The sequence below is a fragment of the Battus philenor genome, unplaced genomic scaffold, assembly GCF_028537555.1.
Source record: "Battus philenor isolate CCGP_79_NKW_IND1 unplaced genomic scaffold, ilBatPhil1.0.hap1 SCAF_13, whole genome shotgun sequence".
In the NCBI taxonomy this organism is placed as follows: Eukaryota; Metazoa; Arthropoda; class Insecta; order Lepidoptera; family Papilionidae; genus Battus; species Battus philenor.
In genome coordinates, this window is record NW_027181675.1 from 7160704 (window position 1) to 7188589 (window position 27886).

A 27886-nucleotide genomic window follows, 5' to 3' on the forward strand; every position below is an offset into this window, starting at 1 on the left:
AGGGTTATTAAACCAAAAATGAGGATATCCGAAAACAAACTAAAGTAATCGACAGTACAGCGAAGTGACAAGCTGATCTGGCCGTTGGCAATCCACATGGCACGCGGATTAGATGGTCTGGGGTTTCTGGAACGGAGACTACGAGCCAAGCGCAAGCGCAAGCGCAATCGCAGCGCAATACACCCACAAGGACAGAAGCCTAGTAAAAGCTGTCAGAAAATTCTGGATGCAGACAGCTTTCAATCACTCTTATTGGAAATCTGAGGGCAGGTCAGTATCCAGCAGTGGACGCCCTTTCTTTGACCCCAGCCTTGAATGCTAATGACGAAGAACTTTAATATTTTTTTAGATTTATCTTAATTGTTATTAAATATTGAACTAATTTGAATACTTAAATAAATTATTAAAGTTTTAATTATAGCGCCATCTCTTACCCAATAGATAAAACTGTTAGGTTCGGTGTATTCATGTTCAGGCGGCTTTGACATGTAATGCATAAGTACGCGTGGTCGCCGCTTGATGGCGCCATGATCACTCAACGTAAAAACTGTTACCATCAAAATTCATACAATTTCTCCGTTTTCAATAAAAATAGTTAACAACTTATGCATGCAGCTTATATTTACAGTTCAAAGTTATAGCAAGATAACGCGTAGATTTCCTAACATAATTTCGTAAAGACTAGTTTTTGCACCACGAATTTTAACACTTATTAGCACCTTCGTAATCATTATTTGCGCACTTTGGTAGCTAAAACATCAAAATTGCTAAATATACGTTTACACACGATTCACTTAAAACATTTAACTTATTGCGAAAACATCGCGCGACTTTACTTCGCGTCTGTATTTGACTGAAGAAAACCAAGGCTTAGCTGCAAATATAAAATTAATGAAGCGATAGATTAACATTCTTTTTTGGCGTAGTGTACTGTATGTAATGCAATGAGTATTCCACCTGTACCGCCTTGGCTTCCGTTGAGCCTGCACGTTCGGCGCCTTTTAATTCATACACTTACAATATTTATAAAATAATTATATTAAAACTAAATAGTTTATACTCCATTAATCTACCTGTATATAAAAATATCCACTCATGTACTGATTCATCACAATATCTCTAGAACCAAATAGATTAATAGCTTGAAATTTGGTAGGAATATTCGCTTTCCCAAGTAGAGGTCAGCTAACAATTGAGATTCTTAATAATTCCATCCGCAAGGCGTTTTTGAGAGAGTTCATTAAGCCCGAGAAGCTAAACAGACAGCTAAATAAAGTTAAATAACTGTGTACTCAATTAACAGTTAAGTTTAACTCATTACAAATAGACTCACAACGTACGAATGTACAGGTTTAAAAACTGTGAGGATAATTTTAAAAATTAATATCAATTTATTATCTTCGTTGTTTTATAATCGTTTCACCTAAGTTCATTGGCTTCTGCAACCAAGGATAATTTTCTAATATTTAAATCTTATCTAATTTATAACTGCTATATTTTTGCTACAATAAATATTTATTTTAAATGAAATACTAATTTTGTACTTCATTTACTTAAATGCGTAATATTATTTGACACAGCTACAAATTCCATTACGCGTATTAACAAGTCCTCATTAATTTACTAAAATTGATTAAAACTATTTTTTTTAATAAAGGTAATGTATTGACGATTTATAAATATTTAAATCAGTTTTGTACAATTATAATTTCTTAATATTATGCAAGATCTAAATATATTTAACAGGCGCATAAATAAGTAGCAAGTTCAAGGCTTACATAAGAGGCAGTAAAACATCGACGAACCCGATGTTTGCGTCTAATTTTTATTACGTATTGTTTTTTAACCATTACTTGCTGTAATACCTTTTACGTACGGTTATTGTTACAGTGAAATCGCCGCGTAATAAGAAATAAAAAGTGCACCCTTTTTTGTAATCGGAGCGATGCCCACATTTTTATTTGTATTTTATTGTGTTTTACTGAAAAACGTTTTTTTACACGTAGACGTTTACCTTCCCTTCCCACCGGAACTCTTCGGTAGTTGTCTTCCATTAGCTAAACCTTCCCTAGCATCATCCCTGTGCCACAGAAACACTAGTATATTTCGCGTTTCTGCTCTCCTCGAATTGGTTTTGAGTGTACGATGAAGACCCCACTCTCAACGCCCGTCGCTTTTGAAAAGCAGGGGATACCTTAGCTCTATTCTTATGAACACGGAATGAATGGTTTATACGCATTAAACAAGTGGCGGAAAGAAACCATCCTTGTACGTATTTGTACCTTTTTCTATGGTCCAGAAAATGAAAGCCAGGTGTGATCGATACGGTATATATTATACGTATAATGGGACTATTTACAAATCACGACTTTGACCCCAATCGCAGCGACTATCTCATCACTAGCGTCTAAATTCAAATCGGCGTTCGAATTTTAATTTGAAATTCGAACGCACAACTATAACTCTAAAAATTATTGTGGCACTATGGGGAGTGTTACGCAGCGTTCTAAATGTTTTTACAACTTTACCAGGTTTAACGTGGCATAACGCTGAAGGTAAACTAACGCTGTGATGAGTAAAGATAAGTGAATGATGAGGAAGGAGGCATGAGGAAGGCGCTGAATGCGGGTAGCGCACAATATCGTGAAGATCTTTGAGGGAGGCCTATACCTTGCAGTGGGCGTCTATCGGTTGACATAATGATGATGAACTTTACTGACCGTAAAATATGTTTCGAAATAGCTGTCATGCATTACGGTACGTAATCCACGTGGCTAGTGGCGGTGCGACCGCGCCCTTGTCCGCTGGGCAGTGCAGCGCGACGTCGCGAGGCCACTGCATTGTTGATGCACCCGGCTGTATGCACCGCTCTTTGTGTTCGCTAAATTGGGTCACGGCTGCTACTCCCGCTTCACTGAAGAATTACTATCTCGCGAAATCGCGCGCCTATTGTTTCTTTTTTTTTTAATATACGTTGTTTTGCACTTTTGTGTGTGGACTGTGCTAGGCTAGTGGACAAGTATGTAAATTTTACTCGCACATTTGTGTACATCTTACTAATACGTTAAACAATGATTAAAATTTACTTTAACGATAATTATAATAGAACTAGTTGAAACCTACCTACTTTGCAAAATTAATGAACTCCCTTTCAATCCCCTTGCTAGTAGAATTTCTTATCATCCGTTCTTAGCTGCGCTCTACTCGCCAAAACAAACATTTACTCCGAATTTCAAGTTACTATGCCTTATGGCTCCAAATATCTTTTTAAAATGTTTAAATAATGTGTTAATTGTATTTACATTTAAGAAGTTTTTAAAATGCAACTAAAATAAATGACTAACAATTCGTTCACCTATTAAAAAGTTATTATTTTATATATTAACCTATAAGAAACTAGTTTAAATTTCGTTTAAAAACTTTTATCTCCAATAAAATTATCTGTTGTTTTTTTATTTGCGAATAACGATGAAAAATTGAGATAACGAAATAAAAAATATAAGTCCCATTGTTCCTGTAAAACCGAAAAGCACTTACTTAAGGTTTAAAAACACTAATAATATTGCATCGAAGGAGGTTAAGTGTACAGCACAAGTTTGAAGAGCCAAGCTTCACTTATTAAATAAGTACTCGAAGACCGCCCGCGGGTGGAACAGTAAGTATGTATCTCATTTCGCCATCACTACAGGGTTCCCACTTCAGAGCTATAATTATAGAACTGTCTATATTTGTACTTGAATGTTTTAACACAGCCCATGGTCATTTATACTAATATAAAAAAAACACTTCTAAACGTTGAAAGAATTAGAATATAAAAGTAATTATTATTTTTGTTCAAAAATATTTTTAAAGATAAATTCAGTGATTTCTATTCTAATATTTAGGGCGTCGGAAATCGCTGTTGCTGAAAATTGTTGCCCAGGGTAGATTAAAAGGTTATAATAGTTAGAAACGGGGGATCAGGTGAGGGTACTAACGTACTCGTCCATGTTTCATGAGTAGTATCTAGAAGAGGAAGGGATGGCAGCTCTGAAAAGAGATATGACTAAGAACATGATGAAAAATCAGAAGAAGCTGACCATGTTTGTTGTGATGTCTATTTAAGCCACCGGAAGAGCAAGGGACTGTAATAAGTTCATAAAATGCAATCATTAAATATTAAGAGTCATTGTCTCTTGTAAAGAACCATAACAAAAGAAGGTATGATAACTTCAAATTCATACAAAGATTAAGATACAAAACATTCCATTTTCGATTTACTCCGCTAAGATTAAATAATTTCTTATTTGTTTATTAAGTACAAAGGATAACCCTATAAATATCACTGTATGAAACAATGAGATCTTCTGAGACGCAATTCACGTGCGGCAAGCTATTAAGAATAATGTAGAGTAAGTTAGAACTTACGCGAGGTTAACACAATAGGCGCCTACCGTTATCGCCCGGTCTTATCTTTAGTTAATGGAAGGGGATTAGCTAGTTGTTAAGAATACACTTGTAATAGACGTAAAGTAATATTTATTCAAAATAAAAGCAATCCAAATAAAAATCATCATTGTACATCATTGGATCCGTAAAAAGTCCACTGCCAGACAAAGAAGCCTTTTCCCATGTATTTCCAAAAGGACCGATTGCAAGCGGCCTGTCTTCAGACAAGCTTAACAAAGTTACAGTTGTAATCTAAAGCAGTTTTATGATTAATAACAGAACTCTGTCTAATACCAAAATCTAATGACAGGACCGTTTTTGTTTCTTATAAACTGTTTTAACAGTAACACGAAAAAGTAATAGCAATAATGACGTCATATATTTTTTTAATTATCTCATGTCACATTCGACAATACTATGAGACAAGTTTACAAGAACTTGATAAGCTTGTAAATTTTAATTTAAAAAAAAATACTCCAGGAAGCAACAATATATTTCTCTGTCGAGGAACAACACGGCGGCCGTGGGGCGACGGCTCATTTGTGAAACGCGCCAGAAAGGTCACTCCGAATATAGACTGATGATTGCCAAAATGATAGATAGGGCTGTCGTGCCTACGTATCTTACTTTTATTCCGAATATATTACGACATACAGTAGCTGTAATATCTCAGAATAATTACGTAATAATATAAGAAAAATAGCAATGTACATAAAGTTTGCAATGGAACTAAGATAAGATTGTTATACCTTTCCCTAGGCTTTATAATATTATTAACTTTTATTGGGGCTACTGGATAATATTGTACACAATACAATCCTACATATAATGTTTTTGAATTGTAATGTATTCAATTTAAGAAGTTAATTAAAAAGAAGTTCGTTGTGAAGGGTGGATTTTTAAATGATAATGCCGTATGTTGCTCTACTATTGTATCAAGGGTATTGTAAAAGTGACCATAAAGAAGCGACTGAGTATGCTTTTTGCAGATCACGAAGCCGTTATAGGAGAGCTCAATTAGATTCTAGTTTCAATCTAATTGGGTTGTTGTAAATGATTCAATGTGAATAGTAACATAATAAATCAAATGTCACAATTACTAATATACAAAAAATATTAAAACCAGTAATATGAAAAGATACGAGATAAATAACATATGAATTCTTAGTAAACATTTTTTAAATCGTATGAATATTTAACTATTGTAATTCTTTAATTGATGATTAAACGAGTATGAAATTTAGACATAAATTTAAATATAAATACGATGCGTAAATCAAAATACGTAATTTTTTAGCAAATAATGATAAAAATAAACAAATTCAATCTTTATTATGTAACACAAACTAAAAAAAAATTGATAAACAAAATCTAATTGCGTAATATAACCTTGATATATTCGTAAAACTAGTATAAAAGTAGTATGATTACATGTATTTAAAAAAATCCTTGTTTTTTTTTACCAAATACAAGGTATACCAACCCTTATTCTGGAAAAGGAACAGTGCGGCGGTTATCTACGCACCTTGACGACTACTAAAGGTCGTATCTCAATTATAAAGTACTCGCGACCTGCAATCCCATTCAGTTTGCGAAACCCATTTATCTTACAAAACATTCTTACCGAGTAGTTAAGAGGTCTATCCAATAAAATATATCAGTTATGTCGTTCTGACCTTTTTAATCAAAATTATAATAGTATAATAGTGAATAACTAGTTATCACATTCATTTTGTACAACATTGCGTTCATCTATCAGATAACAGTTCTCCACTACAGTTACTTTGAATTGGGTCTATTTTTTCACATCACTTGATAACAAATAATTTATATGTATTTTGTAATAACTGTAACATTGTAAGCATTAATAATAAATGCGTATTAAAGGTCTTATAGCACTGACGAATGTTCATAACTAACTTTAATCATAATTTAACTTACGTAATTTACAAGCAAAGCTTTATTTACTAGCTAATGATTTGTCTGGGATGATCTGAAGTAATGGCTTTAATCTTATATTCTAACGGCAAAAAACTTAATCAACTAAGAAACTAATCATAATAAAAACACTTATTTTCATGGTTACGAAAGTGTCTTAACATGTACACATAGATTGTACACACAGGACTCGTTACCAACAATGATTCCTTTATTGGTACTGTATTGGTAAATAAATAATAGTTTTGTTAGTAACCCTTATACAAGAATTGTGAATCTCTTGACAACTTCGCAGTATATTTATAAATTTAATACGTATTACGCGTACGTCTAGTTCTTGAATAAAACTTTTTTAATACTTATACAAGTACCTGCTTACAGTGGGTCAATTAAACGGCGCATTATTTAGATCATATTTTTTTAACATTTTTACGTAGCTAATTTACATAATGAAAAATTAAAATCGCACTACAAAAAGAAGAATGAACGTATAGAATAATGTCTACCTAATAGAGTGAGATTTTTCATTCGCAATTTCCATTAACTTTTTTCGTCGTATCACAAAAGACATCATTAAAATATAGGTTGCTACTAGTTAATAATATTTTATATAACTACGTCAAGCTCCTAACAATAACATCGTAAATGCAATCAAGATAAATATCGCAACACTTCTCCCCAAGGCTTGGTAGAAAACGAGAGTTGCTCCGAGGATCATTGTAAAATGGCCCATTGACCGGCCACCTGACCCTTTAACGCAAGGCCGTCCGCTGCTTAACGCGCAACGTAACCACGTCAAAACAAATAGATCGTTCAGTGGAAAACAGGCTTTGCACGCAGTTGTTATACACTTGCCGTGATGCAAATTGTTGTATACGTTTTTACAAGAAATAGACGAATGGAAGAGTATGAAATTTAGCGTAAAATTTGTATAGACTATAGCACAATACGTTATTTATTTTTATTCAGCCGCTTGACCATATCGATTATTTTACTCACATATTTTTGTTTAGGCACGATAAAGGTTTTATGGAAACAACAATTTCAAATATTGTAAAAATAGCACTTTTGTTATCCCATACACTCGCACTTCGGTTAGGCTACAGAAAAAATTAAAACACTTGTCCATGGCTGTTTAATAGTTAACATTTAAAAAAAAACATTGAAATAAAAAAACACCGGGTACCTTTATAATGTAACATAATCAAATTATTACTAAAATTTTATACTTGTGTAATGCAATAAAAATACAAATTAAGTTAATTAAAAATATATATTACAAACAGTACCATGTTTTATTTATGTTTTTAAAACCTTTGTAATCATTAAAAAGAGAATATGGATATATGTATACATACAAAGTTTGGCTCTATGTTTACATTTACGTTTAGCTAAACTATAATATTGGTTTTAGTTTAACATTGTAGCTAACATATGAACAAAGTTGCGCTACAATTTTGTAATCAGGGAAAAGCATAACAATATGAAACAAATTTGTTATGGATTTAAACTAGATGATATTTTAATTATCAACCGTTTTTCATAAAATAAAATTATTATCTTATTTTTGCTTTCAAAGACTACTGTTTCTGTTCGTCTGCATCAGTTCACATTCCAGAGCTTCACTTCGCCGGTTCACCGGTCCCCCAAAAAACTTCATATCTACTCCCAAAAATGTTTCTTGTTTCTAATAAGGTCTATTAAGTAGTTTTGCGATTGTATAGTCTATTAAGTAGTATAATTAGTATTACGACTTTTAACTTTAATAATACACCTTATAATGTCTCTAGAGACTGATGATCTATTAAATTTCATAAAGTTCTTTATGTAAATTAAAAAGTATTAGTATTTTTAACGTTGTAATACATCTTTATTGTTTCCATGGATATTTTTAAAGAAAATTTTGGCACATTTTGCAATGAATTTTTATAAAAATTATATAGTTTCTAATGTGATATTTTACGAAAACAGTGTATATATTTTAACTTCTGAATATTTCCGTCATTACCAATGTAACACTCATGTACACCCGTGGGTTGAAAATCGCTGTTCTAGTATATTAACTCTAAAGCTTTTTCCTTCATAACAATTATATGTTATGTAGTAAGCCTTACATTGATCTTATGATTACCAATGTCTTTAATGTTTAAAAAAATGTAAATGTTTTAAGTACAGAAATGTTATGTCTACAGCTTCTTTCAGTTCAAACACCAAACAATTCTCTCCTCAAATTTTAATTTGACCGGCGACAAATGTAAAAAAGCAATTAATATACCAAAAAGGTTTTTCAATTCTTTGATAATTTCAATAATACTATCCGCTATAACGACGATATATCATCTTGTGATGGTAAGTTCATGAATCAGTAATACAAATATGATTTGCTAATTATTATCTGTGCAACGAATTATTATCAATCACTATTTTGTAATATTTCTCAACCCGTGCGGTCTTTAATGTCTAATGTTTAGTCGTGCTCATAAATCAAATGTAAATAAATGATCAACACTAAATAAAGTTATGTCTACGTGAGTCACGGTTTTATTTCTGACATTATGTATAAGCAAATACGAATTTATTGTTAACAATTTTCATTTATATCTAACACGTTTATTTCAAAATTCAGACAAATTTTTCGATATACTGTAATAAAAGTATTGAATATATGATAAAACGTTGTACACGTAAGACATTTTCTCCGTTAAGACAAAGGTTCAATGCAAATAGTAAATGAATCCGCCTATGCTACTTCGCAGAGGTTAATTATTATAATAATTTTTACGAAATGGATTAAGTACGCTCTTAATTATATAACACGACTAAGAATCATTATTATGCATACTGTCATAATAAACCAGATTGCGACGAGGCGTGTAAAATTGCACAAACTGGCATTTAACAGCCGATGTGCAAATCATTTTTTTTCGGTCCGCGTTAATGAGAGCTTAATTGAAACTCATACATTCGAACTCGTATTTGTTTTCATAATTTGCATAGTCATTCCAATACATAATAGGATTACGTTTAAATTACGAATCGACGCTCGTAACATAGTGGAATAATTACTAAAACGCAATAATCCAGTGTTGATTTGTGTTACTCTGTTAACATACTTGACATAAGAACATCACGTTTCATATTATAATTAGTGTTTACTTATTAAAGAATTTCCTTTCTCTCCAGTTGCTTAAAAAAATAAAATTGTGTAGCTAAAACAGTAACACGATCACGCAAACAAGTGAAAATCTATATAATTAATTAATTGCCCGTCAAAGCCGAGCGAGCTAACTTGCTTCATACATGTAATGAGATAATTGTTCAAACCGCACAGTACACTAGACCGCGACTCTGAGTTGTTGTCTCGAGAACTCTACGAAAAATAATAAATATTACTTCATTTTGGTTTTCAGTTTCCAAGCCAATCTTATTTTTAGACTTTCTATTTCTTAGTAGTAGTTTATCATTTGTTGTTTTAATTCATTTCATATCTTTTATTATTTTATATACTTTTTTTATGTACAACGTCAGTCATCATAGAATCGTCAGTCATCAGATTCATCGAATGCAAGAAATGAATCATTTTTTTATAACCAATTGATAAAAACTATAATCAGATTGAGATCCCCTACAATGACATCCTTTAACCTAAAGTTATGAGGGTTTGAAACGCGCTGATCTGAAAAGAGCTCACTACAAAAACAGACAAGTTTTTTGTGGGTACTTTCACAATATCCCACTAACAGAGTAGTAGCAATTCATTCCCAAGCTTTATAATCACTTTAAAATGATTTATGTAATAGAATTTTTTCACAAGTTTTCGTTTAATATGCCTCTTAAACTAATTGTTAATTCAGAGACACGGGAGCGTATTGTAACACCATACACATTAGCGATCCAGAGTTAATAACTGTATAAAGCCTAGATAATAGTTTTTTTTTGTTTTTAATTTCCATACTGTTATTTATTTTTGGTGTTAACATACTGCGACATAAGGTACATGGCTATTATTCTTATATTTATTAATATTTCTATGAATACATACCAGATTATTATATATATCAACTCTGAACCGTCATAATATTATTTCCCAAAACTTTTCTCTAAGAGAGTATATTGAATCACCGTGACAACAACCGTGGCAAAAGTTTACTTACCTTTTTCCTCTTCACTTGAAGATATCCGAGTTCTCTTTGAATTATTACGAAATGCACTAAAATTGATAACTCTTATGCTATTTATCCATTAGAAACTATGAAGCAGAACGTTCTGTCCAAATTAAAAATATCCACCACAACAGTATTCCTGATATCGCAACATCTTGGAATGAAAAAACGATCCGGGGAACTAGATCGTATAATTCCACTACGTTTATGGTCAAGACCAATCATTTCATTGACCAACTTCATACCAAACCATGAGCAATTTACCTAAACGAACGAAGAATACTGAAAGACTCGTATTGTAAAATATCAGAAGCACAACAGCAAGCTTCCAAAAGGACTCTGTGCTCATTTGTTCAAAGTAGAGGTTCTATGTAATCTTTATTTTGCTTCCTCAGCAACTAAACGCAGCCTGTGTATCATTGCCAATAATTGTTAACAGATACATAGAGGAAGAGTTGATCGACTTCACAACTCTCCACTGTGTAAACTAGATGGTTGATCATAATTATTCTTTAAGACATTATTTGATTGTGTTTAGATCAGTAGCCAGAAACTAGTATAAACGACAATACAGATTGATGACTTGCATTAAAAAGGAAGTTAGACAGAAAAGAGACCTTGTAAATAGTGGCATTTTAAAGTTTTCGTTTCTCACAATAATAAACTTTAATCAACAGGTAAAAAGTCTGATATTTATATTTTATCAGAACGTCCTACGGGATTTTCATAATTTTACGTCATCACCTATATATAAATATATATCAACATACTTGAATGAATAAATTTAAATATTAATATATAATTATAAACCTCTTGGTCTGTAAATATAATCCATAAATTAATATAAAAATCATGCCATCTTGTTCGAGTATCAACTGAATCAGTTTGTCACACGTCACCGGCACAATGCACTGCCTATTATTGTATGCTTAAACAGATTGCAGTTACGTGACCGCTATTGAGGTACGCTTTGTTCAACGTAACTAATAATCGGCCAATGAATTATCGATAATTATTCTAAGCACGATCATTTTATGATTATGCACAGTTTGCTTCGGTTCATAGTTTTCCTGTCTACCAGTTTTAGGCGAGACATGTAAACATTTCATGTCCTGATAAGTTTTTATGTGTTTAATTATTCATTTGATTTCACATATCATCAAAAGGTATATCTACCTAAAATGATTATTTCCTAATTAGATCATTAAGCACAGGTTTTTTCATTATATGTCTAAATCATAACCATAATTAAAAGATATAATTTTTAACAGAACCCTTATAGATCGCCTTTTAATTTTCTATTTATTTTTTTATTCTATTTTATTTTTGACTCTAGTCTGCTTCGCAAGGTGTTACAGTTTTGGAGAAGAAGCGGGAAAAAAGAAACTCCACAACAACACATATTTAAAAAGTAAACACAGATTTATACATATACATTTATCATATATAACCTAAAAATAATAAATGAAATCGACGATTATTTTAATCAGTAGACATCACTGCTGTGAATACATACCATTAAAGTATTCGTTTATAGAGTAATAAGCTTTTTCCGTCAATTTATTATTTATTTATTGAAACAATAGTAATAAAACAAATAAAAATGTTATAAAATACGTGTAATAGACAATTAAATCGTCGATAAAAATTGTATTTAAATAAGCATATATAATGATAGAAAAAAATTTAAAATAATTACTGAGTGGTTGTATCACAAATATATTTGTTGTAGTTATAAAAGAATTTAAAAATAAGCTCTTCTAAATATCAGAATTATATTGTAGAGTAACTTTCAAAAACAGTTCGTTAATCCATTCTAGAATCTAAATCTAAAACATGTCTAATCTGAGATACATTACATACAGTTAATCAACTGTTAATTTATTTCTCAATTATTACCGCAAGTTGCAATGTTTTCGTTTATTTATAAATGGATATTATATATTTAATAACTTGTGATACATTAAAAGAATGTTCCTGAATTAAAGCAATAGTTAAATATGAACTATTTTTTTACAAATAAAAATATTGGTAACTCTACCTCACCCGTTAGTTAAATATTGTTGCAATTAATCCACACGATGAATTTGTTATTAATTTTATTCGCAATTATAGAAACATTCACACGATTAAACATAAAATATTACCAGGAAATAATAAACAATTTAAAGTTTCAATGGAGAAATATATCAATAAGCAATTTTGCACTAAGCAACGAATAAGGCGGGTTTCACGTATCAACAAATGAGTCACGTCAAAGCAATCTTACGCGCAAGGTGACTGACTGCTCTGCCAAACCGTCGCAGTGAGAGCTTTTTCAAAACAGCGACCAGATATCATATGACAATGAGTGACACACGTCATTTCGATAGCCATCAAACGTAAGGAGATATTTACAAGTTAAAGGTTTTAAATGACATCGATGAATAATATTTGATTCAAAACTAATTGTTGGGTTCTCTTATGTAACAGAATACTGTATTTAACAAAGGAATTATTTATATCAATTACAAGAAAACATATATAAAATAAATTTACATATTATTATGAGGTGGCTGTAGTTCACAATATTTCCTATCAGCTAATTGCCTGTAGGTGAGCTTAATATACCATTAATTTTGTTTTGTTTGTAATAAATTATAAAAAAGACGCACACGGTTGATAGCTTTTTAATCTAATGTATTAAATTTAGGCAAATGATACATTATAGCAAAATAACTTGTGTCATAAATAAAATACAGTATAATATAATTAAATATGCGTGCGTTTATGGTTCTCCTTATCAATTGATAGAATAACAAAGCTCCATAATATTCATATCTAAAGCGTTTAAAATGCTAATATTTTTATGTAATACATCAGAATAGCGTTAAAATACCGCCGCTTCACGATATTTAATTTACCGAAATGATAAAACAGTTAATTCTAGTTTATTTACTAAAAAGTACTGATGTTTGTACTATCTTAACAATATTAGTAACGAACAGTAAACAAAAAAAGATATTAAATAACAAAGAAACTAAATCCAACAATAATTATTAGAGCTTTGAAAATTATTATCTTTTTAGAAAAAGGGTATTATCCGCGATAGTCCAAAATATAAGTTAAAGAATGAAAACGGTACAACAAGATTTTACGGATATGTTTTTTTTTTAATTACCATAATGTAACTGTTTTTACTAAGCTACATACGATTTAATTATAAAAAATTAATTTATCTTGGAATAAATTAATATTGCAAGCGCCAACTGGATAATAATAAATAACTAAGTTCTCTGTAAGTGATCGACTAGTTTATTATATAGTCTATACTTTACAAGATCACGTGGCGCCGACGCATGCACTCGTTAGCGTAATATTACACGATTAAGTTCACGGAATCCTTTACCGGAAATGATTCCTTTTACAGCATATAATATTACCTGCTTTATAAAAATAAAGTAATTGTTGAAACTTATACAGGACGATTGTTTGTAGGTATAAAAGATTTAAGTGATATACTTTGTACGACCCTGCCAAAAACCAATGGTTTCAGAAGTAATAAATAGCGCAAACGCTGTCGTCATCGTTTCAGCCCATAGACACCAAATGCAAGGCATAAGCCTTCCCAGAGATATCTATGGGGAGATATACCATAATTGCCATGCTTGTCAAGCGGACTACCGATCGCAGTGAGGTATGTACGCAGAGCACGCCGCTGTCCATCCTCTAGAAACTTGTCTGTGGGCAGTGGCAATTCTGTAATTGTAGTAAGTAACTAATACACAAAGTGTGAATTATATATAAGACGGTATCCTGGGATTCGAAACTGTGACCTATCACCCTGTCCTGTATATTCAGGTTAAACAAATAACATTACAAAATGCGCGCAGAGCAGATGGCCGTAGGGACCTATAGATTCTGGAGCGGCGATCTCGGTCCGGCAGACGCAGCGCAAGACGTCCACGTAAAAATTGCACAGACGACCTTATTAAGGCCTTATAAGGTTATTCTATTGAAAATGTACGGAGGAGGCTTAGCCAGCAATAGATATTCCGCAGGTGAAATTATGACGAAGATGATGAAAAAAAAATCCCATTCTTTTTTAATATTTTATGTACGTTTTAATATATGATTACCGCAGTATATAGTACTATACTTACGGTCATATAGTCTTTTGCTTAGTAAAATAACCATAAAGGTCTAAATTTCTAATAAATAAAAAAAAATGTTTGACAGCGAGGGTATGCATTATTAGGTACAGATTCTTACATCCTACAACATAAACATAACAAGCGTTATGACGCTGTAAATTGAAGCTGATATTTTTGATACCGACAACTACTTTTGTATAAAATTTAAAAATTGTTTACTTAACTGTATTATTTAACTTTGCTCACTTACAATACTCTCAATATCTTTTATAGTTTACTGGAAGCCTTTAATAAGATGTTTGAAATTATTAAATGATTTTACATCAAAAACAACATAAATGATTATTTTAAAAATACCAGTTAATTGTTTTGTGTGTTCAATACAGTATGATAGTTCGCAGCTTTAAAACTTTATATTATTACTATATTGTCTTAATGATGTTAAAAATCTCATAAGACGGCAATGTTTCCTTTAAACTGAAAAGAAATGCGGTAGTATTGTGGAATTTACTCAAAAAGGCGTTCCCACGGACCGCCGCAAGGTGAGCAGGCAATTCTCAAATTGTCACTGAGTACAAACGGTTACGCAATATATTGCCCGCATGAATTATCTCACACAAAGTGTGTTTTAATACGTTTTTTCCACGATGGTAACATAGGAGGTAATTATGTATATTTATACATTTGCCCTCCATTGCTTCAACCCTCTTAAAAATATATACTTTAGATTATCGCAGTCCTCTGTACTTTTAAAAAATACGTTAAACTTACAGTCACGACTTAATATAACAATATTCATGAGTAGTCCCGGGAATATTATTACATCCTTTATCAAGAAGGATGACACCGTACTGGCTGTAAGCAACCTGCCAACTATAGGAATTTAGTGGGTGAGGTCTAAGTCCAACAGTGGATGTTCTACGACTGAAATGATTATGACGATCATGATTATTATATTGTAAGAAAACAATAACTGGAAATAGTAAATTTATTCTAAATATGAAAACGAAACTATGTAGTACGCACGTAAAATTTTAATTTTAAAAAGTTTAAAAATACCGGTGCAAATTCAATTTTCACTTTTTCTATATACTTAGTCTAGTCACAAGCATTGTTACAAGAAAAAATTCTTTTGTTTACTATTACATATATTGCCATAATCATTTGAAGTCCCAGGAATAAACCTAAATTGACAACGAAGAATTTTCCCATAGAGTCCGCGACACCAACTCTCAACTCAAAAATTGGCCTTAGCGTTTGAAAGACTGTATTAAACCTAATAGAGATTGTGTTCCATATATATTATTTTTATTATAAAATAACAAATTATACATATAATAAACACATTATGCGTACAGTAAAAAAACGTTATAAAAAAGATATTTCCACGTAACTGTATTTATGGCCGCACTGAGTATACATATCAATATTTTAATATAATTTCAATGACCAAATAATTTTAGTGTCGTAGTATAATGCACGAGGCAGGCGTTTACGTAATATTCAAATCTTGAACAGCTGCTTATAACGCGTGTACTCACATGTTTATAGCAATTTTCTTAAATAACCTTCGAAATGTTAAACCTCTTACATAATGTTTATAAAATAATGCTTTTATAAATAGTCAACAAGCAATAAATAATTTATACCGCTTATTTCAATAATATTGGAATTCTATATATCTTCATTTTCACCCAGTGGCTATTTGATGCTGAACGAACACACAGGATAATAAACGAAAGAAAAAGATCTTAACGGCGAAAGATACTGCCGAAATTTAAAACAGATATCATGTATGCCTTATGGAATAAACTCATTACATTAAACAATATCAACCCTTTTAAAAAGTAAAGAAAACTAAATAAATCTATCGTACTTAATATCATATAAGCCAAGGTTGATCCAGACATTAAACGAACCGTCGCGCACGCAATCTTCGGCTATATTATTGAATAACTAAACAATGTGTAAACATCCAAGGATAATTTTAAAGCACTTTTTATCTTCTAAAACACTTGACACACGAATAATGTTTGAACCTTATAAAAAAAATTACGTCACTGCGAGAGACCGTTATAAAATAAAATAACGTTAATAAATGCAAAACTAATTAATTCTTAACACAAACCACGCGAGAGGAGGCCGCGCGTTAGATGCTGGGAACTGCACTAAACTAAACTACGGAGCTATTGTATGCAGGTGAATTGTACTCGCATACGTCCGTTTGCCTTATAATGGACATTTTCCATTCACACAACACAGCGAGCGAGTCTCCAAGCTGCTGATACGTGATATAGTACTAAAGCGTTGCGTTGCAGACGTTATTGAAAACTAGTCGTTGTAGCACAAAGCGATAAGCAAAATTGTGAAATTTTGCGTCAATTTTTACTGACTTGGTTTAGGGGCATCGTATATATTCTAATTTCGTTTGCCAAATGTTCCGATTCATAGCATACATTGATCATTATCCTCTATCTCAAACAAATGATAAACAAAGCAAACCGATTAGGTAACTTTGCAGATACATAGTTTAAAGGGATATATATTTTGAATTAATATTTTACTAAGACTTGTAAACCTAGACTTTTAAAAAAAATTATAACACTATTTTAATTTTTACGCACACTGATTTTGTCAATTTCTCTTCATAGTGCTGAAACGTAAATACTATAGGCTTCAGACAGAAATCGCATTCAGTTTTAAGATGTTGTGTTCGGTGAAGGAACTGCTCTTCAGCTAGAGGGCGTGATGAATTAATGTCTGCATATTTAAGAAACTTAATATCACTTCTAGAGTCTCTACCATTTGCCACAAATGAGTGCTCGAATATTTTAGATATATTGCCAGGACGACGACGAACACCCCGGATAAGCAGACGTTCAACGGCAAAATGTAGGGTAAAAAAGCAAATGCACGTGAACGCAGCATTCGATGGTCTCATCAGATCCATACAACACCGGTATACGACACCATGAAAGTAGAAAATAATCGGACTTGATAGCGTAAAATTATTTGGCGATCACAGTGTGGTATTATGATACACAGAGGACGCTATTGCGCAACCTCTGGGAACTTGTTTGTGGGTCGAGGCAACCCCATATAAATAATGCAAATTTTTGCATCCCGAGAATTGAACGTGAAATGGAAAGTGAAAAGAATTGCATCCCGGGAATTGAACCTGTAACCCGTGATCGTAAGTATCAGTCGCTAGGCCACCACTGCTCGTTTATAGAAACATTCATTGTAAATGAATATATACACATAATAAAGATTAATTTATAGATTGGCATTAATATTAAAATATGTTTGAATTACTTATACTCAATACTGTTTTTGATACTTAATTATCGTAAAACGATATTTCTTGTTTCTTCTTGATAAACTCCGAAACTACTCAAAAAATCTTTTTTTTTTTTTCAAAATATAATTTGTATCATCAACCATTGTAACTATTTTTTTCTAGAGATATAACTTTAAAGCAACTGCCAAATTTTTAAAAGTTATCAGGCGTTCAAACTATCTTTTCTGTAAATATTTACTATAATAATAGTAAAATCGTAAAAAATTTAATGAAAAATTTTATTAAATATACGTAATTTTTTCATCGATTCATTTTTCATAGCAGTTTGTTAAAGACTGAGCGACTCTCACTCACAAACCACATTCCGATATCTCTTGAAAACCAATTTCTCATTATGACGTACGAAAATGTGTGTATATGTCTTTTTTGTTATGAAATTAAATATATATATATATATATATATATATATATATATGTATGTATTGTAGATAGAAAAAGTATTGCTACGTAATTATGAAAAACTTAATATTTATAAAAATATTTTAACTAATTTAAAAATCAAACTATTTTGTACGTTACCAAAAGCGCCTTATGTTCTATTTTGTCATACTCTTCAGTGTTCGTGTTTATGTATTTTCCTTAGTTTATAAGTTATCTTTAACAATTGTAGAGTATAATTATTGATTCAATTAGATTTGAATTTTAATTATGGAACCAAGGAATATATTACCAAATTAAAAATAAAGTATCTGATAGAATAAGAAGAAATATAAAAGCGTATATCTTTGAATGAGAACGTAAATTATTGAGATCATAATTAAATTATATAAAACCATGTTTTCCAATACATACTATAGCTAAGGCATCCTCGTAGGTTTTAAGATTAGTCGGCGACGCTGAAGCAAGATCGCGTGAGACTGCTGTACTGGGCATGTCAAAACATTACTGGACACCTGAAAATAGAATAAAATGTTACTATTAGCAATTTAAATTTTAATCTTAGTAAATACCAGAACATATTATGAAAATTACTAGCTCCGAAGCAATGGAACTATAATTTATTTTAAAGAGGCAAGGGAACTGCTATGTTGTCCAGAATTTTTTATTTCAAATCAAAGTAAAAGAAACGATGTATAACTAAGCATTCTTTATTTATCGCAGCCATTTTAGTACTATTCAAAAAAATTCAAGGAGTTAGAAATTCTGCAAAATTTTAGACGCCCAATTTAATTTCTATCGCAATAACATCTTGGCCTGGGGCAGATAAACAAAGATGGTTTTAGAAGAAAATCAATAAAATTATTATTAAAATTCCCTCAACCGATACAACTAAAGATAAAGATAAAATATTCAACATTAGAACTTTTAAATGGACTCTTATCGATCGTCAATTTTTTTTTATTATTTAGTCTACTCCGCTTCGTTAGTTGTTATAGTTGTGGAGAAGAAGCAGGAAGACACTCCTCGTCAACACATCTCTTAAAGAAGTTTATTAATACAGATTTATGTATTTACACTTTGTCAGATATAGCCTAATGAAAACAAACTGGATCGTGATAAAGCCTCAATGATAATTTTAACCTAAATGATTTTATAATGGCGGTCTAAATTTTCTTAATTGTTTTTCTGACCTGACATTTAAAGGTATGAAAAGATGATGGTTCCAATTTACGACAAATAAGTTGTAGAATTAGCACAAATTGATTTCATTTCTATGCATTTGTTTGTACGCAATTAAAATACGACAATAAAAAAACAAAACAAAGAAGGATTTAAAACAAATATAAATGAATTTATTCGTTAATTATAAATATCTATCGCATTTATTATTAACATACAAGAAGTATATACTCCAAGTTTAACACAAGTTACCAATTACATATAATTATGTGAGGCTTTAGCAAAGCAGCAAAACATTACAAATTTAACAAAAGCTAGTGTTTTATCACAGAGCTCAACAGTAAGACAAAAATAAAATCTTACAAATGACTCTTTTATGATTAACTTATAACAAAATGAATAACTTATTCAATTCCAGTTTTGAATTTAAAAAACTGAATAAGAAAACACGGTCTGTACTGTACTGCTGTTTGACCTTTTACCGCAACATCGACTGTACAAATATTGTACAACTAATTGTCACCATCCAAGACACTGTAAATAAACTTTGCTGGTCTAAACCATGGAGGCGTTGGAGTACTAGTTAGAGCGTTTTAATAATAAACTACGTCTTGAAATTTATTATGAAAAGGCTCTAATTTATTCCAAAAATAAATTAATTCCTCTGTTCCCAATTAATTTATACACATAACTAGTGACCCACTACAGTCGTTACCCTATTTAAGTTTTTAACTAAGTAAATAATCATATTCTTTGTGAATATTTTGAACCAAAGTTATTGTGTGAATTTTGACTTTGATTTATACCGCATAATGTAGTAACATTATTACGATGTAAATATTACTAGTCAGCAACAACAGAGTAGATATAGGTAACACGAATCAATGATAGATAGACGAAGGTGTCTAGTGTAATGTAATTGAATTAAGAACAATTAACTAATATAAAAATAAATGTGATTTAATAATTTACGTCGTATCTATCGTATTCGAGTTTTAAATCCCCTCTTCCCTCAACCTATATATCCTAAAAATAAAATTTACAATTGTATGCATCTCTGCACGAGTATTTGATAAATCCTTCAATAAACGCATTCTTCCGTCGACAAAACTTTAAAAATACTGTACCATGTAAGCAAACACAATGGCTTATGGACCGTAAACACGCCAAGGCTGGAGTATTGTTATCGGAAGTAACATATATTGTCTTATTGTTTATTTATAGCTCGGGGCACTGCTATTGAAGTACTTATTTGTTTTCAGCACATAAATTTCTTTTTCTATTATTACGTTTATTGTAAAGGCTTTGTCTAAAACTCCCAATCGTACTGACAATTTGCCGTCTTTCAAATTTATACACTATAATTTTGGCAATGAAAAGTAACCTAAATAATTGAGCCGAGTAACAACGAATTCTTACAGAATCTTCACTGTTTTCTTTTACTTTTATTACATATTGTAATTATTTTAATTTTCCTCAACACTTCACAAAGATCCCTACTAATATTAAAATTGCCAATGAGCATTAGCCTAACGCGATAACGCTAACAATTTATTTTTTTCTTGCAAAAAATATGATGTTGGTAAATGTTTGTTAAAGTTTTTTCTTACGCAAATTTTCTATTTCATATTTAAATTAGTTTTATTTATAGCGTCTATCGTATTCGATATTTATGTTAATCATAAGTATGAATAACTATTATAATTTTTGTAAGCAAAGGCGTTGCTCCTTTCGGCAAACCATAAATTACATGTAAAGATTAACAATAAATCACGATTCATCGTATTTATTTGGTGTTATGTTACCAATAAATTTTCCAAAAATGCCGCTGTCAACACATTGAGCTACCGCCTACTGATTCTGTACCCAAAAAAGAAGCAGACGCTTTCACTCTTACGACCTTAAAACTATAAGAATAATAACATCGCCACCTAAATTAAAAACTGCCTATTTAAAGCAAGTATCTATATGGACAGATTCGAAAGTGCATCCTTTGTTTGGCACATCTCACGCTGAACCTCATAAGGCATATTATAAATTAATTAATAAATTAATAAAAAGGAAATATCAATTACTTTCATTTTATATCATATATATGTTCTAGACTTGTTATAAAAATTATTGTACTATGACCAAATGTAACGAAACCAAAATTAATAAAGAATATCCCGGACTTTCATCGTGATTTGTGATTGATTGTTCTAAAATATACATAATTATTGTGCACCGTAATTTTTCTTCATAAAGCTTATTTGTAGAAATAATAAAGTACTGCAAACCCTAACTTCTTAAAACTATATAGGAATAAGGTAAATTGGAATAGCCTTGCGCAAGTAAAACTTTTATAAACGAGGAACTATTAATGTTAAAACGTACTTTTTTACTTTATAAAAAACTTTAATCTTTACTACTAAACAAAATTAAAATTATATTAAAATATCAACGAACTAACGTACGATACTTGGTTACCTAGAATCTCTTAAAATACATACGCAACTAATTGTATAATTAGAGACTACCTGACAGACATACCATTTTAAGTCAAGAGGCGCTTGACTATTTGTTAGCAAATCGTATTAGCTTAATATTAGCTTATAATGTTTGTACATACCTTGTATCTTTATGAAAGAAAAGGTATCGTATAGTCTATACCTCATCAAGCTTTAATGCAGAAAACTATGCAAATTATTGCGCCAGCCATCGTAAGTTTGCGAAAGGCCGTCTGAGTAGATTATTTATATAAAAATTGGGAAATCGAGTCAGCTAATCACCTAGTGGGGAAGTATATAGCCTGCCCATTGAAATAATTTGCAACATAGAGTTCTATAAGAAAATATTTTGCATATTAGACATCGTTACTTAGAGGCATGAATTGAAACGTCTGTTTATCCCAATAATGACACGGCTAATACTTGCATATTAATTGTAACTATCCAATCTAAACTATTTTGGGATAAGGTTTTAAAAAGTATTTTACAGAAGTTCCGGAGAAGTTTTTATTTAAATTATTCATCCGCTTACGTTTGAGTTACATAATCTTTCCACCCCTTCTCGAAATGGGATAAGCCTGGAAATCGGATCTTGTCAAAGGATTTAAAATGACATGTCTATCACAAACTCTGTACAAAATGAAATATAGATAATAAAATACACCATACCATTACATACTTTCAAAAGGGTTTTGATTGAGTTCTTAGGTTAATCGTTCATATCCAAAGAAACGACTTAGCCGCCCACAATTAAAACAAATTATATGTAAAGAGTAAATCTTACTTTTATTTACTTAGTTGTACCAATACCATCGGTAATAGAAGGGTTTTTAATTTAACATGAAATAATTCAATCATAGTTCTTAGCAAAATCACCAGTAATACCTTGCAAACAAAAGTAACAGTTTTTTTTTAAACTAGCGTCAACATTTTCCTTTTAATGCACCTCCGTCCAGTCTTCTTTTACAGTCCATTTAATTTGTGTTTTATAACCATGCCACCGAAACTTAAATTGTTTATTAAAAACTCATCAATCAAAAAGTAATAATTTTCTGCGAACGATATTTTTTTTTCTTTAAATTGAGAATACTTAATATTAAGGTATATAGGTTGAACACATACCAGGTGATCGTTTATAGGTGTAGAAGCTCTTTTTAACATTTGCTCGTCATATACATATTATAATACAATAAACATATGATAAACCGTATTTTAAAACCAATGATATATAAAATAATATTGGACGTAAAGATAAAATAGTAAAAACAGGATTTTCAACATTGGGATTACAACACATTAAAATAAATTATTGTTTACTATCTATGTAGACATAATACTGCCCTAAGTAATTGACCAGTTGCACTTTAATAAAAAATGTAACGTTTTTAAAAATAATCACTCTATATAGCGTGATCGGAAATAGGTTTAATAGCTTTGCATTGTTTGCTGACTAATGAGCTGTACATTGACCTCTTAAAAACTTTTACACATGTAATCGATCAACCTGTATAAACATTACACAACCTGCTAAAAATAAAAGGCAAATGTAATTTAACGCGACCATCTCTGGCCTGCAAAGCAGGCTTAAACGTGTAATTAGAAAACAATACACAAACGCATAAGTAGGAACATGTATGCATGTGAATAAACTTACGTGAACTAAATCCTGGTCCAATGAAAAGACTATTACCATAAGAATATTGTTAAATTGCGTAATCGGACCAAGCTCCAAGTAGTTCAACAAATCTACATACACGATCGCGTACGATTAGTAAACAAATCGCCTGTTTGAAGTAAAGATTTACATTTGCGACTCGTACTGTTTGTTAAACAGTTGAATTATAATTTAAAATTATTTATTTTTATTCTGGAATGACGTTTATTAATATAGATTAGAAGTTATCTCTTTCCTGTAAGTATTTTTTATATATTGCTTTAACTCAGGAATAGTGTCGTGACTTTTCAACAAGAGACCTCTACTTCCGACAAAACTCTCATCGCGCAACACTCTTGTTGGTGGATTTATGTCGGTTTTCTATCTTTCCTTCTTATTTGTTTATAATACTAATTAATCACGTAAGAATATTTGTTCAAATAAAACCAATTTCTATCGAACGTTATATTAAATGTCACAGTACTTTATCTCTGCGCTACCCTAGAAAATTAAATCATTGTTATACAAACATTGTTATCTTTAGAGGCCAACCATAATGATTTAATTTTAGTAAAAAATATACTTCCAAAAATTTGGATTTAAGTTTAAAAGTAAATGACATTATCACTTAACATGTAGTATTAGTTCTGGTTCACTTAATTTTATTGAAAAAAAGGATGTCGCAAAGGTACATTAAAAATATTAGACAAAAAATATTAATATATTATTAAATCTAATTTTATAAAATTTATTGGGCAACACAATGTAATATTCGTTAAAAAAATCTATGTAGCCATTTGTAAGTAATAACCTTTAGATCTTGAACGGGAACTCCAAAAATGCATTTATTTCGGGAACAATTTGCCATCAATCATTGAAAATATAGGAAAAATATTTTTCTACCTTGCTACTTATTTCTGAAATTGCCACAATTGTTTCTAGGCCATAACACTGCGTTGTGTATAAAATATTGTGTAAAAATATAATAAAAGTGTAATGAGACCATTTTTTATAGCTATGTTCTGTTTAGTTTAAATCTAAATTATTTTTTATAGTACAAAAAGAAATTGTACAACGAGCTTGAACCATGTAACGGGGGAAAATGAACAAGGTCTACAATTGGATTTATAACTTAAAAATAACGCTAAATGATGCAAGAAGATGGTAGCTTCGGTGACTACTTATCAAAATAAAATACAATTAAAAGTGCACTGTAATGGTTTTGAAACAATATCAACACCCTGACAATGTTTTACGCTGTTATAATTCACGGATAATGACTTTTTGCTATTAAAAAAGCATAACACAATATTACTCATGGGCGACAGTAATATTTCTTATCATTGAGTTTAAAAAAAATTGGAACGGTCTTCACTTCAAAGAGGTCTTTTACAATAACAGCCACGACAAGCTAAATATAAACTTTTGAAAGATTTTAAAAAGAGCACAACATCTATCGTTAATCACCCGATGAATTAAATATAACCAAAAAAATGGTTGCACATTTCATAACAAAAACAAAAAAAAATGTTTCGTATAATAAATAAATCTTTCTCTGCGAGTTACTTGTCACAGTGATTTTTATATATAACATTTTGTGTTTGTATTAGTTATATAAATAAAAATAAATATTTGTCATTAATTTAATTAGTTATAATTACCAAAAAACACAGTGGTTCAACTTCTTGCATAGCTCATTTCTTTAATCACTCAGAACATCTCATGGTAGATTAGAAGTCCAAACTGTCGTATTTTTTTAAAGCCACCACTAATCCTCCGCCAACTGGCAGAGACATTTTATGCTGATTACATTTGTTATAGTTTCTAATTTTTACCTTTTTCCTCACCGCTAATTTCTAATTTTATTTTTCGTCGTTTATAACCGGTACCTTATTATTCCTCATTGTTCTCCTAGATAGCTTAATTCAAAATGTTAATCTATTTATATTATTATTCTGCTTATTAACTTTTTTCTAATATTAATTTCCTATTTTAAATTTATCTTACATTATTAAATAATTCTATTTATCGATAGATACAATGTGAGCATACTTTCTATTTACATCAAATCGGTGGAATTGCGGCACTCTATTTATTTCTAATTATTTTTTTATTATTTATCCTTCTAATACTTATTTTAAATTTACACTACATATTAATAATTTTGTGTGCGTGCCCATTTTTTTGGTTTCTAGATGATATTTGGCACACCTGAATGAAACTTCTTTCTCTTTTATCTGATATTTACAACCCAATCCGTCGTGTGCAGTTTCTCAACAAGTAATTCATTCATTCAATTACATAAGAGCCTATGGGTATAATTAGTTCGCTGTATCGATTAAAACGGCTAAATCTCTTTAGACTTTTATGACGCTTAATTTATTGCATTTTTTTTCAAGATCTCAAAATTGTGTTTTGTTCTTTGATGTCTACTTTTAGATTTTTCTGAAAGTCTTATGTATTGTAAATATTAGTGTGTGTACATTACACAGTACTTTATTTTGATTAAATATTTATGTACTGCGTTAATAAAATATTAAGAAATATATATAGTTAATAATGCTTTTTATGTTAAATATAATATAACTCTTCTTTTTTTGGGATCAATCGATACCTTTTTTAACTTAATTTGTAATATTCAATTCCCTTGATTGTAATGAAAATTTGTCATTAATAAATAGCGAAAGGCGCTAATGAGACTGCTAATCGTACTTGGGTGTTAATATTGCAATGTTTCTAATTTACTTTTATAAAATGTTGCTAGATGTACAATAAAGTGAGTAATTTTTAATTAGAAAAAATCATCTCAATATATTTATTGATAATATCTTTAAATTAATTAATAGCAAGTGACACATGTTATCCAGCATAAAGGCTTGGACACTCCCAAAGTGATTGTCAGCCGTCCTTCCCATATAAGACCTCGGGCCTGATGAGTCAATAACAACCTGACCTCGCTTACATCAAACATGGAAACCTGCACTCAAATAAACTTTCTTCACGAGAACAAAAACAGTATCATATCGCTTAATTGGTGATGCTAAATGAAATTGTTCAGATATACGAATGGAAGCACGTTAATGCACATTGGATTCTCTTTTTATTGCAACGCTTGTCACATTTAAAAAAATATATTATTATTACTCCATATTTACAACAAATAAAATTTATATGCGCACATTATTTATTCAAATTTACATTTATATTTTCTAATAAGCAACTGGCCTATATTAGAAAAAAATGTTAATTGCACTGCTGTAGTAATTGCAGAGAATGCAAAATCTCTGTTTTTTTTTAATACTGAACTAATCCTTATATATAAATTGCTACCTTTATAGACACAAGGTTATTTTGAACATCTTTAAGGTATATCAAATTTGTACAACAAGCTAATTTAATTTTATAATTAATTATTTATTTTAAATACATGGAAGACACAAGACCTCCCACATACATCTTCATTTGAACTAAGAACGTAATCAGATCTTTTAAAACTTAAAGTGCAGTGACCTCTCTGTAAGTAGTTTGTAGCATTCTCATAATCAAGCGTAGGTGGGTCCGATATTGCACAAACAACTTTGATCCCAGCATGCTCTATCCCTCGTGAAATATTCGCAGCGTTAATTGAACTATTCAGTGAACAAATTGACCGTGAAGGCTGTACGTTTGTTCATCGCTTTTGTAACGGTTACGAGATTATAGCCAATACGCCAATAGAGATATCTGACCATATATTTGAAGTCATGTAACTGTATGATAAGTTTAAAATCAATCGTATAACCAAAATAATGTAGCTGTCAACTGAAATGTTTGTTGTCAATTCAATTTTTGTAATAACATGTTATTTTAATACCGACAAAGATTTAAATTATGATATAAAACATAATGTACAGTTGACGCTATTATTACGCAATCTAGCTGTTATGTATGGCGGCCATTGTGTATGCTATATAGTGCAGCTGCACTAGAGAAGTACCTATGTACAGATTCATAAATTACATGTTCCTCGTTTTGTTCTCCACTGTTTACTTCTTCGCTGTAATTTAAGTCGTAGTAAGTCCACTGCTTGACATTGGCGTTCATATATGTTTCCAATAGGACTGATTAGGAGCAGACTGCATGTAGCGACTTCCAACAACCTTAGAGCTACGTTGTAAATA

The 27886-nt window shown here is 30.8% G+C and overlaps 1 protein-coding gene across 2 annotated transcripts in view; it reads right to left on the reverse strand.

Moving 5' to 3' along the window:
• chas (chascon) overlaps positions 1–27886 on the reverse strand; it is a 102281-nt gene that overhangs the window by 59944 nt on the left and 14451 nt on the right. Inside the window, exon 1 of one of the 2 annotated variants that reach the window (XM_068777204.1) lies at positions 435–838. In XM_068777204.1, the coding sequence (XP_068633305.1) occupies positions 435–557 (123 nt within the window). In that variant the 5' untranslated portion in view covers positions 558–838. Of the gene's footprint in view, positions 1–434; positions 839–18815; positions 18917–27886 lie in introns of those variants that run through there. The other variant, XM_068777205.1, reaches the window with a different exon arrangement.